The 14,105-nt window shown below is 37.2% G+C and overlaps 1 protein-coding gene across 2 annotated transcripts in view; it reads left to right on the top strand.

The window, feature by feature from the left end:
* The window catches only part of LOC131721005 (HERV-H LTR-associating protein 1), an 89,554-nt gene extending 75,987 nt beyond the window's left edge, over positions 1-13,567 (top strand). For both annotated transcript variants that reach the window (XR_009319811.1, XM_059013788.1), the window contains 2 exons: positions 11,295-11,377; positions 12,954-13,567. Coding sequence is in view for 1 of the 2 variants with exons in the window: in XM_059013788.1 (XP_058869771.1) it covers positions 11,295-11,377; positions 12,954-12,997 (127 nt within the window). In the remaining variant the exon portion in view is untranslated. The remainder of the gene's footprint in view (positions 1-11,294; positions 11,378-12,953) is intronic.
* Positions 13,568-14,105: the final 538 nt, after the last annotated feature.

Here is a 14,105-nt window from a genome sequence, read left to right as displayed (position 1 = left end):
TGAGACTATCACAGTGCAGGTGCATTTATACGGAGACTTGATTACACACAGGTGGATTCTATTTATCATCATTAGTCATTTAGGTCAACATTGGATCATTCAGAGATCCTCACTGAACTTCTGGAGAGAGTTTGCTGCACTGAAAGTAAAGGGGCTGAATAATTTTGCACGCCCAATTTTTCAGTTTTTTATTTGTTAAAAAAGTTTGAAATATCCAATAAATTTCGTTCCACTTCATGATTGTGTCCCACTTGTTGTTGATTCTTCACAAAAAATTACAGTTTCATATCTTTATGTTTGAAGCCTGAAATGTGGCAAAAGGTCGCAAAGTTCAAGGGGGCCGAATACTTTCGCAAGGCACTGTATATATATATATATATATATATATATATATATATATATATATATATATATATATACAGTACTGTGCAAAAGTTTTAGGCAGGTGTGAAAAAATGCTGTAAAGTAAGAATGCTTTCAAAAATAGACATGTTAATAGTTTATATTTATCAATGAACAAAATGCAAAGTGAGTGAACAGAAGATAAATCTACATCAAATCAATATTTGGTGCGACCACCCTTTGCCTTCAAAACAGCATCAATTCTTCTAGGTACACTTGCACACAGTTTTTGAAGGAACTCGGCAGGTAGGTTGGCCCAAACATCTTGGAGAACTAACCACAGTTCTTCTGTGGATTTAGGCAGCCTCAGTTGCTTCTCTCTCTTCATGTAATCCCAGTCAGACTCGATGATGTTGAGATCAGGGCTCTGTGGGGGCCATACCATCACTTCCAGGACTCCTTGTTCTTCTTTACGCTGAAGATAGTTCTTAATGACTTTCGCTGTATGTTTGGGGTCGTTGTCATGCTGCAGAATAAATTTGGGGCCAATCAGATGCCTCCCTGATGGTATTGCATGATGGATAAGCATCTGCCTGTACTTCTCAGCATTGAGGAGACCATTAATTCTGACCAAATCCCCAACTCCATTTATTATTATTATTATTATTATTATTATTTATTTCTTAGCAGATGCCCTTATCCAGGGCGACTTACAATCGTAAGCAAATACATTTCAAGTGTTACAATACAAGTAATACAATAAGAGCAAGAAATACAATAACTTTTGTTCAAGCAAAGTACAAGTGTGACAAAACACAATTCAATAATACAGCAGATAATAGTGATAGTTACATCAGGATATGATTAAATAGTGATAGTTACATCAGGATGTGATTAAATACAAAGTACTACAGGTTAAACACTTGGCAGATTACAGTATTCTGAAGTACAGGATTAAATGCAGTAAAATAGGGGGCAGATAAGAACAAAATAAAGCACATTTACATGAAGGGTGATAGTGTCCCAGGATACAAACAGAGGAGTTCTACAGGTGCTGTTTGAAGAGGTGAGTCTTAAGGAGGCGACGGAAGGTGGTCAGGGACTGGGCAGTCCTGACATCTGTAGGAAGGTCATTCCACCACTGCGGAGCAAGGGTGGAGAAGGAGCGGGCTCTGGAGGCAGGGGAGCATAACGGAGGTAGAGCTAGTCTTCTAGTGCAGGCGGAGCGGAGAGGTCGAGTGGGGGTGTAGGGAGAGATGAGGGTCTGGAGGTAGCTGGGTGCAGTCTGGTCAAGGCATCTGTAGGCTAGTACAAGAGTCTTGAACTGGATGCGAGCGGTGATCGGGAGCCAGTGGAGCGAGCGGAGTAGTGGAGTAGCGTGGGTGAAGCGAGGCAGAGAGAACACCAGGCGGGCAGCAGAGTTCTGGATGAGCTGGAGCGGACGGGTGGCGGATGCAGGGAGTCCAGCCAGGAGGGAGTTGCAGTAGTCTAGGCGGGAGAGCCCCAAACTTGCAAGGAACCTCCACCATGCTTCACTGTTGCCTGCAGACACTCATTCGTGTACCGCTCTCCAGCCCTTCGGCGAACAAACTGCCTTCTGCTACAGCCAAATATTTCAGATTTTGACTCATCAGTCCAGAGCACCTGCTGCCATTTTTCTGCACCCCAGTTCCTGTGTTTTCGTCCATAGTTGAGTCGCTTGGCCTTGTTTCCACTTCGGAGGTATTGCTTTTTGGCCGCAAGTCTTCCATGAAGGCCACTTCTGACCAGACTTCTCCGGACAGTAGATGGGTGTACCAGGATCCCACTGTTTTCTGCCAATTCTGAGCTGATGGCACTGCTGGACATCTTCCGATTGCGAAGGGAAGTAAGCATGATGTGTCTTTCATCTGCTGCAGTAAGTTTCCTTGGCCGACCACTGCATCTACGGTCCTCAACGTTGCCCGTTTCTTTGTGTTTCTTCAAAAGAGCTTGGACAGCACATCTGGAAACCTCTGTCTGCCTTGAAATTTCTGCCTGGGAGAGACCTTGCTGATACAGTATAACTACCTTGTGTCTTGTTGCTGTGCTCAGTCTTGCCATGGTGTATGACTTTTGACAGTAAACTGTCTTCAGCAACCTCACCTTGTTAGCTGAGTTTGGCTATTCCTCACCCAGTTTTATTCCTCCTACACAGCTGTTTCTGTTTCAGTTAATGATTGTGTTTCAACCTACATATTGAATTGATGATCATTAGCACCTGTTTGGTATAATTGTTTAATCATACACCTGACTATATGCCTACAAAATCCCTGACTTTGTGCAAGTGTACCTAGAAGAATTGATGCTGTTTTGAAGGCAAAGGGTGGTCACACCAAATATGGATTTGATTTAGATTTTTCTTCTGTTCACTCACTTTGCATTTAGTTACTTGATAAATATAATCTATTAACGTCTATTTTTGAAAGCATTCTTACTTTACAGCATTTTTTCACACCTGCCTAAAACTTTTGCACAGTACTGTATATATATATATATATATATATATATATATATATATATATATATACTTGTAAAAGTTGAATGCCTTCCCGCAATATATCTGTCTTCTAAACGCCCACAGGTAGATTGGAATCGCTTCATGACACGCAATTGGATACAAATGTTACCCGATCCTCCCCCGACTTTCATTGCACATTCCACAGTACCAGCACTGCCTTAGAGAATGAAACCTGAACCGCTAGACTGAGAAACCGATTATAGAATAGAATGGGAAACTTGACGTACGCACATACGGCATGGTTTGACGTACGTGCGTACACCATGGTGTTAAAGTGGATAAAGTTCTATTAGGCAGCCATTTTGGCTTGCCATATTAAAATTGATTCAGTCTCCACAGGAGCTCATTTCCTGGTGGGGCAATTTTTAAAGGGTGCTCGGCGGCTTTGGCCACCTATGAAGGACATTGTCCCTCGTTGGAGGCTTAATGTGGTGCTAGAAGTACTTATGAAGCCTCCCTTTGAGCCCTATTTATCAATGAAAGCAGCTTTCTTGCTCGCTATTACATCTGCTAAGTGGATGAGTGAGATGCAAGTTTTTTCAGTTGCAAAAGCCTGCTGAATTTTTGCAGAAGCCAGTGCGAAAGTCACACTTTGTGCGTATCCTGCTTTTTTGCCAAAAACCACCTCGGCATTCCACATGAACCAGACGGTAGAGCTTGAGGCTTTTCATCCACCTCCTTTCCAGTCTGATAGAGAGCAGCAGCTCCATATGCTTTGCCCGGTGCGGACACTAGCGTATTACCTGGACAAAATCAAACGTTGGAAGCAGGATGAGCAGTTTTGTTTATCTGTTATGGGGCTAAGTCCCATGGGAAAGCTCTGTCTAAACAGAGGCTATCAAGATGGGTCACAGATACGGTTCAGGCTGCATATGAACGAGCCAACTTGACCCCTCCAGAGAAGCTCACTGCCCATTCTAACAGGGGCATGGCTACTTCGTGGGCTTTATTCCAGGGAACAACTGTCAGAGACATCTGCGATGCAGCGGTGTGGGCTATGCCCCACACTTTTACGCGGTTCTATTGGCTGAATGTCGTGGATCCACAAAACCCTGGGTTTGGAACAAGAGCGTTAAGGGCAGCCTTGAGCTCGACGCTTACAACATAAAATTGGAGGTGAGTCCCCCCTCTATTTTTTAGCCCTGTTACTTGTAAGGCCTGGGCGATGCCTAATTTTTCACTATCGATATATCGTTCTCCAAAAAAGCTGATGCATCGATTCATCAACGTTATGAAAGGGTAAAAAAAAATGTAGTAATACATGTAGAGCTCTGGATTACTGTGTAACATTGCAAGTAACGCTTTAAAAACGAATATGCATATTAAATTGATTACATCAGTTTAGTAATTAAATATATTACATTTTAGTTTTTTTTACTTTATTTTTGTTGATTTGTACGAGTTGGGGGGTCAAAGCAAAATAAAAATAAAAAAGTTGTTTAAATCCATAACCAGTCATAGTAACAACCAATCAAGAGAGAAACTACGCAGGACATATTAATAAAACACAAAACAATAACAGCAGTGCGTTTCTAAAACGTGGATGTAAAAGACAACATTTCCCTTTTTCATCCCTATCCAATAATTGCACTTGTATTACAAAGTAGTTTTATGCAGTGCAACGTGTAAAAATGGTTCCACTGCTCCCTGCATCCTCTTTTTAAAATAAATAAATAATCCGCGGAGGTCCCATGTAGTGTAGCAGCAGAATAGGGTTTTAGCTGTCAGAACAGAGGGCAGACCAGCAAACGCTGTCGTTTATGTGAGGAGCATCTAAAACATGACAAATTCAATGGAAGCTCCTGAGAATTATTAAGACTTTGATTTGGAAAGAACACAAGTAATTTTTTGACTTGGATGCTAAAAGAAAAATGTATGAACTTTTAAACAAAATAAATCCTTTTATGTCTATTTCTACTACCGGTACCGTTATTTACACTGTGTTCTGTTTTGCATGTTAACTTTGTTAATCTGAAATAGTTACACTGGAAAAATAATACAACTATGTTGATGCAATATGTAAAAACGCAGATGTTATGGTTGAAAACGCAGATTTTGAGATGGTATGCTTTTTACAAACGCACATTTTTAAAGGTTAGCGCAACCTTTGCATCTCATTAAATGGTCACACAAATTAGTTGTATTACCGGAGTATCACAAACATTGCTTTCTTTACTTTTCTTTTAATTCTAGCACAATGCTTTTAACTTGCTCTGTTACTTTGAAGACTCATGCACAGATGCAATCCCATCAGTAAACATTCACAGGGGGCGGGGCAGGGGAGAGAAGGTGAGCTCAATCGCATGCAGACTCACAGTCAGACCTGAGGGGAGCAGAGAAGCTCTGCTTAATGCAAAAAATAACTGCAGGTTCCAAATGTAATAAAAAATAAGTTTTCCTTTGTTAAAACCCATTACACAAAAACAATGCACTGGCTTGAATATCGATAGTTGTCAAACGATACGATGCATCGATACATCTATGTGTCGCCTCAGCCTTAGTTACTTGTACTGGGTTCCTCATGGTAATGTGTGAGGTGGCCTTGGCCAAGCCTTGTAGCTTTTCACTTGATCTGCAATTTTCCTTGCGACAGCTTAGGTATGTCTATTTATTTATTTTGTGTGAGATTTGTTTTATGCAAACCTTTTATTTTGGCTCTGAGCTGTGTGTTTGTACATCGTTTTGATTTATTTTTGTTTCAATAAATACGCGTGCACCAGAACTTTCAACCCTGCAAATACTTGCCTCTCTGTCAGATTCCTGGTCTGGGTACATCACCACTCGAGCCAGTCTGTCACAAGGTCTAATTAAGCAAACTATCAGTTCAATTAAGGGTCTAGTTAAGTAATTGAGAGCTCAGTTGGAATGAAAACCAGCACACATTCGGGTCCCCAGAACCAGGGTTGGGAACCACTGGTCTAGATCAGTGGTTTTCAACCCCAATCCAGGGACGCCATTTAGGGGAGTGTGACAGGTTGGCCGAATGGTGACGTTCCCAGACCAGACAGCTGACCGAGAAACACACAGACAGGTACTACAGGTGAAAAGCGCTCTGATGCGCCGTTTTTATTGACAACAAAAATAAAATAAATATTTAAACAAAACACTGCTCACAGAGCAAAATAAAAAGGTTTAACAAAACAAGTCACGAGCAAAATAACCGGCTCAAGGGCCAAAGTAAAGGTTCAAACAAAAGACCAAACCAAAAGTTTTAAATATAATACATACCAACAAACAAACAAACAAACAAACACTCACAGTGTAAACTCACCCAACTCCCTCCTCCCAAACAAAGGATTTCCCCTCCTTAAATACCATGTGGCTGGAGCCTAATTAACCATTAGTCATTCAATTAAGGCTCCAGCCACATTCTCACATGAATTTGGCATGGATAGGAAATTGACCCCATCCCTGTCAACCCCCAGCAACACACAAACCACACAATGCATTTTAAAAAACAATACATTTTAAATTATAATTAGGGCTTCTGTTTTTCAGGTTTTATTAATTGTAGTTTTTGGTGCTTATTTTTAGCTATCTTCAAGTTTTATGTACAAAATTTTTCGGGACTTTCGTTTTTGATATACTGTATGAAATTAGTGTTTTTGGTCACTTTCCAAAATGCTTGAGCGTTTTTATTTTTTCTGTCAAAATATGTATAGTAGTAACTTGACGGTACTTGCACACTTCAGGACAGCCCGGCAGCACTAGGAAATGTATTTATTATTATTTTTGTAGTAGGTTTTAGTTTTTTAATGGAAAAAGGGTAAAGTCAACATGAATTGATTAACCATTTGCACAATTTTTCTGGTGTTTATTGGCTATCTATCCACTGATTTCATTTTCAGAAGCCCTAATTATAATACAATATTTACAAGCAGGGCCCTGCCCTGCCACAGGGAGGCATGAACAATACACAGTAACGCAAAGCTGTCAACTCTCCCTTATTTGCCAGGACTCCCGTTTTTTTGGACACTTCTCCCAGGCAACTCCGGGGACAGTGTCTCTGTATTTTGCTCATAGCTCTACTGTTAAACCCCTTTATGTCAGCAAACCTTTAATTTCTGCAAAGGGTCTGTGGTTACTGCACTCCCCTTTGTACTTAGCAGGGTTTAGGACCCAGAGGAGCCCTGTGGCAGGCATGCATTCAGTGCGTGAGGCAAGCTTACGTAGCTGACATCTACGATGGCTGAGTATGCGATAAGCCCTCCTCGTCCGGTAAAAAAAATAAATAAATAAATTAAAAAAAAAAAAATATATATATATATATATATATATAGATGCAAATTTCAAGCTTCTTAGACCACAACATATAAACTGTATTTGTAGCCTAATGAACTCATCTGAAAATAAAACATGTCCTGTCATAGGAGAACTTTTTAAACCAAGCAACAAACACTCTATAGCAGCGGTTCTCAAACTTTGCGGTACTGCGAGCACCTTCTACCAATAAAAATGACTTTGCCATCTCACTGCCCTGTGTTGCAGCAGAATAGTTAATATTGATAAGAAAACCATGCATTACAAGGCAATATCAACAAAACTAATATAGTAATTGCTCATATTTACAGCCAACAGTATAAAAAAAAATACATTAAAAAAAAAATGACTCCCATTACTTAACTAATGGGAGGAGTGAGCTTGCATGTGTGAACACTAATGTTTCAATTTGGGACATGATAAGTTTACAAAAACAATCATTGCAGGGCTAAGTAGATTTTATGTTATAAAACTGAATTATTTATCTCTTCCAAGAATAGTGCACAATGTATCAAACTATGTGACTGATATCTGTGTTAAGACTCCAAGATTAATACATTGAAGCTGTGAGATCAGTAATATTTTACTATATTATATCTTTACTTAATATATCTTACTCCTGTGTGTTCTGAACTTATAGATATGCTTACAAATGAGGCTTTATTTGCAACTGGGTCTGCACGCAACAGGTGCAGATTGTTTAGCTTTAAAAGTTGCTGTTTGTCCTGTGTTGGTATTTTTTTAAAAGTATGATTTATATAAAATATAGGAAACAAGCACAGAAAATGATCCTGTAATAAACTGATGTTTAAGTTTGTATCTGCAAAAATGATCTGCAAACCTAGAGCTTCCATGGACCCCTGCTTAAAGTTGTCCTGCCCACTGAAATCTGAAATGGCATCCCTGGCCCCAAGGTATCTATTTATTGAGTATCCAATAATAAAAACAAGCCAGTCGACGCTCTATATGGTAGTACTCCATTAACGCTGGCTTTTCGATATAAAAACGCCTTGCCCCAGGATAATGCCAAGTATATCATATTCTATGGACTTACAGCTCTTGGGGAAAAATAGTTGAGATTCGCAAACTACACAAAAAGGACATCGCATTTGGAGATCATGAGTGCATGTGCGTAAACAGGATATTGTCAAAATATTAGTGCAATCCATAACCCAGGTAAATAATGCACATTGCAATTCATATGAGAATTGTTTTATGTTCACTTTATTAAAAAAGTAAACAAACAAGTATAATCTAATTGAAAGCCTTCATTCAACATACTGCTTGTTCATTTTTCAATCTGGGTAAATCAGATCAAGACACAACTGCCCGGACAGGCCACCAGAACAGTGTGAAATGTCTTTAAAACTATACCACACAATAACTCCATCACTATAAATATTAAAAAGAATAATCCTTTTCATATTTTTTAATTAATCAAAATGCTCACGTACAAAGGCAAACCTGCCCCAGCATGGCACTAAATCAATGAGAAACATCTTACAGACTATACCACACAATTAAAAAAGTATAAGAACTCATTATAATTAAGAATTATTTTTATTATGTAGACTAGAGATTTTTTTGCATTGCTTTTGTGCCCCAGTTGTGCACTTTTGTCTTGGTGCGGCTTTCACCCTCCCCTTCTAGATTTGTGTGCTTCATGTAGCTGCCCTTTCATGCCACGGTACTGAAAAAACATCACCAACTTGTGCAGCTTTCATTTAAATTAGGTTGTAAAGCACCCTTAATGTATGTATAAAACAGGTGGAAAATCCGACAGAAAAGGCTGTCGGAATAACAGTTTTTAGAAATAAAACTTTGATGAATCACTCCCCATGTAAGAAACTATGTAAACACGAAGTTTCAGAAAACATTTATACATTTTGTAATTCCACATGTTTCGCAATAGACACATATCTCTTAGGGAAAATAGTTAAAGGTTTACAGTTAAAACTTTACATACTTCTATTAAGTATTGAAATTACGTCACAGACAGCTATATGTTCATTACAGAACGCATTGCCCCAAGATAATGTCATATTTTTCATCGGGTTCTTTACATAGAAAGGCCAGCCATAATGAACTAATATATACAGGTGCAGGTGATGGCATTTTCATGTTGGATGCAGGTATGTAAAACACATTGCCCCCAAACATGTTTTGTTTTTTTCTACGATATATGTGTGCACATTATATAAAAAATGTGAAATTACTTTGGGACAATCTATTCTTCATATAGGAATGATACCTTTAAGGACAACTATAGACACCTTTGATGACGTCATTATAATTCTTAATAGATATAAGTCATGTGTTTTGCTCCAAACTTGTATGTATTTTTTCAAAGAGACATTTGTCTATGCAGTATAAAAATAATCAATATGGCAAGATGCTCTTTATTGATAATACAGACTTAATTAAAAACTGTATATTGCCTAAAGAGAAACGTAGATGAATTATGCATCAATCCCGTGTAAAACATGCTTACTCCAGACTTTAGCTGCTTTTTCAAACAGATATGATTCTATGTGGGGAAAATGAATTTATACTAGAAAAGCCTGATTTTAGACTTTTATTAAAACCCAACGGTAGTGAATTTGAGGCTGAGACAGCAGTGCTGTCAGCAAGAGTTCCAAGTTCCGCTTCCTCCGGCTTATCCCCAGACCCAGCTCGTGGCGAAATTTAGAGCTCCAAAGTCGAAATTTCATGTTTATTATTTTTTTCTCGCATGGCCCTAGGGCTCTTCCATTGGATTTAGATATGTCAATCTAGGTGTGATTTTCGAAACCTGTAGTCCCTAACGTGCTGATTGACTCGGCAGAATATCTTTTAAGGTGGTAATTAGCAGCCGGAGCTCAGAATCGCCCAAATGTAGTTCTTTATATGTTCGTAATGGTCATTTGCATTTCTGAAGGAAAAACAAAACACAAGATGTGCTTTACAATAAATGGCTGTAAACCCCAATACAAATGGAGAATCTGCCTCTCCTGTTTTGGAGAAGAAAAAAAAAAAACTAAGGAAAACCAAATTGTTTGTCTAAGGAAGTAGAAATACTTGTTAATGCAGTTCTTCATTTCTATAAACCTTCCCACAAGGCAAAGGATCAGCAGATCCAGTGACCATACAAAAAAGAGGATGGGATAATGTGTTGAATCCCCTCAATTGTATAAAATTATTATTTTGTTTTTTGTAAGAACTGTGTAGTCTTTGGAAAGCATATAAATTTATTCACTTCAGTTACTATTTTGGACATGGTAGACTAGCTCTGCCTCACATAAATCCAATATTGCTTGTGTATTTAGTCATTTAGAATACGGCATCTGTATAATCTAGCAAACGGATACCTCCCCCTCCTCATTATTCTCCTTCTCTCTGCCTGCACTACAACCACTTCGAAAAGAAAGCTGCCTTTGTCGCTTTCAAAAGGGTAGTGAATCTTTTAACAATAGCGACTGAAGTTACACCAAGTAGACACTTATGTAACTTGGAAAGTCCTAAAAGCCTAATAACAAATGTGGAAATGCTTTGGAAATCGCACGTAGGGGTATGTCAGCTAATTTAACTAGCCGTGAATAACTTAAAATAGACTAAATCCCACGAAGCACCTAAACTTACACGTTCAAAGATCTCACATACACCAGTCACCCGTCTAAATGACTAATGCACGCTTAAACCCCTAGTCACGTACGAAAATAGGGCCCATGGTGTCTAAATTGGAGAGTAAATGATTCAATGACCCAACACGATATCTGGAGCGCTGGGAGAAAAGTTACAAAAGAAAGAATGATGTAACCACAGGTTAGGTGTAATGTTATCTCTGAAATTTGGTAATTATGCACATGAATGCCTTTTCATATTACATGCTGATATTGAGGTTTATTAAAGCATTAGTATTAAACTGAATAATTGTTGCATTGAGCTAATCATTCTGGGATAATCCACAAAATAAGACTCACACTAGTGATCCAGTTAACAGCATAAATAAAGAAGTAATGTTGTAATAACTTAACACATCTCCAGTCAATACTACCATGAATCTATATGTTTTGTAGTTGTATTTCTGGTAGCATCTGACCTTGCAAATGAAGTCCTTCCTGGCTAGAACACATACTGTATATGCTTCAATTTTAACTTTCTGTATCACTTTTAGGTACTGTACTGATTATCATTCTTGGTATTTGAAGTATACAAAAGATGTTTGCAAGAGGGTCAAACAAATCCCTTTTTCTCAAAGTAAGTATTATTTGCATTTTGTTATGCTTTTATTTATCTCATTTTTACCATTAGCATTAATGTACATTCAGTACATGCTTTCAGTGACCTATGTCTGAAATGGTTGTTGATAGGCTACCCGAGTGTTTAAAATCAAAGCATCAAGACAAGAAATAAGAGATATTTAAAAGTCCATGAAATTAGCAGCATTGTCATGTCAGGTCCAGCCTACAGGTCAAAGGTACACCACCTGTATTATGTGCTCTGAACATCACAATGACATTTCTTGTCTAAACCACAACCCAAATCCAGTCAAAAGCACAAAGCCTGTTCTTATTATTGTTGACAATTGTACCTTTTGTAGTAAAATTACAGATGGAATTGTCATGATAAAGTGCAATACATCAATCAGAAGTCAGCATTGTTAATTTGATGTCAACTTTTAAAAATGAAATAGCTCTTGTTGATGTGCATAATGTTGGATGATAGCTCTTATCAGCAACAGAATTTTTACCTTAATGTCTTTCAACATGCTTAATTGGTCCTTGTCTATAGTTACACAGAGCGCTGTTCCTAAACCAATCCAAGAAACTATGATATGCCCAATAATGTTGCTCTGCTTTGTTCATTTAATTTAGAAATAATAAAGAAACATAACAAATTCAGTGGCAAACATTTCAACTAGAAATATTTCTCAATGTCTTCAATTGAAGACATTGTTTATTAAATACATTTGTATGCTCTTGTGTTCTGCACATAATTGATACATCTTTCTGCTCTCAGGACCAAACTCAAATGACTGGTTTCACAGACCCTCATTTGCACTCATTTTGGACTAGCTAATGTTATCTTAAGCAAGGTAGTCTAGGATTAGTGGTAATCGAGGTTTGTAAAACCAGACCAAATCGTTTTTAGCTGGAGGGAAATGTTTGGGAAATAATATGGTTGCAATAAATGCTTGATTTTAATAGTTCTAACTATTTACATTGAGCCACAGGATGCCATTTAGGAGTTACTGAGAACCAATATAAAATTAATAAGCTGTATCTTGTATGTTTATGTATTTTAATACTACGACTACTACGACTACTAATATGAATAATAATAATAATAATATTAAAAACAAATGTTCCTCTTTTTATTATTTATTTCTTAGCAGACGCCCTTATCCAGGGCGACTTACAATCATAAGCAAATACATTAAGTGTTACAATACAAGTAATACAATAAGAGCAAGAAATACAATAACTTTTGTTCAAGCAAAGTACAAGTGTGACAAACCACAATTCAATAATACAGCAGATAATAGTGATAGTTACATCAGGATATGATTAAATACAAAATACTACAGGTTAAACACTTGGTAGATTACAGTATTCTGAAGTACAGGATTAAATGCAGTAAAATAGGGGGCAGATAAGAGCAAAATAAAGCACATTTAAATGAAGGGTGATAGTGTCCCAGGATACAAACAGAGTTTGCAGTTCCAGTTGACATTACAGTTTTCAAATATTTTGATTAAATTGTTATATGCAATAGCAAACTAGTGTCTGTGCTGTTTTTATACTTCAATATATATATATATATTTTTTTACAGCTTTAAGACAAAAGTGCCTTGCAAGGATGTGCAAATTCACATAACTTTCAAATACATCCACAACTGGAAAAGGAGTTAACATTGACCAACACACTTGGAAAACTCCCATGGAAGACAGCACTGTTTGTCCTGCTTTTGCATGTGTTTAATCCTCAAAGGCGTTATTGAATTACGTTATAGAGATTTAAACAGAAGTATAGGCATTTTAAAAGTATATTATACAACATAGATATCTGATTTTGTTTCTGTAGAAAAAACACCAGGGCCATTTAGTATCAAATTACTACTTAGGTTAATTATTTTGTAACTCTTGCTTGGAGTGCTGTGTTGTTTTTTGGTTTGTTTTTTTGTCAAAAACTGTCAAATTATTGGCTGTAAGAACCACACATATTTTATATTTAAAAGTAATAATTGCTTTAGCAAGCTGTGACACAAAATTCAATCAGCAATATTTAATGTTTTTATTCTAGTTTTTTCATAACCAATAATTTATAACAAGCAAGGTGAGCACTACATGATTTACTAAATTAATTAATTCGCTTTTTGTATAGCATGAGATCGACATATTTTACATATTTTTGAATAGTTCATGAAAGGACCCCGTATTGATTTAGGATTGCATGAAATTAAAATGGTTCTGAAAAACTGTTTTGTGAGGTCTCTATTTACTGTTGCATTAAATCTGTCTTTATGTATATATGTTATTATTATTATTATTATTATTATTATTATTATTATTATTATTTATTTATTTCTTAGCAGACGCCCTTATCCAGGGCGACTTACAATCGTAAGCAAATACATTTCAAGTGTTACAATACAAGTAATACAATAAGAGCAAGAAATACAATAACTTTTGTTCAAGCAAAGTACAAGTGTGACAAACCACAATTCAATAATACAGCAGATAATAGTGATAGTTACATCAGGATATGATTAAATAGTGATAGTTACATCAGGATGTGATTAAATACAAAGTACTACAGGTTAAACACTTGGCAGATTACAGTATTCTGAAGTACAGGATTAAATGCAGTGAAATAGGGGGCAGATAAGAGCAAAATAAAGCACATTTAAATGAAGGGTGATAGTGTCCCAGGATACAAACAGAGGAGTTCTACAGGTGCTGTTTGAAGAGGTGAGTCTTGAGGA

This window comes from Acipenser ruthenus, chromosome 3 (assembly GCF_902713425.1).
Source record: "Acipenser ruthenus chromosome 3, fAciRut3.2 maternal haplotype, whole genome shotgun sequence".
Lineage (NCBI taxonomy): Eukaryota > Metazoa > Chordata > Actinopteri > Acipenseriformes > Acipenseridae > Acipenser > Acipenser ruthenus.
This window is presented reverse-complemented; position numbering and strand designations above follow the sequence as displayed.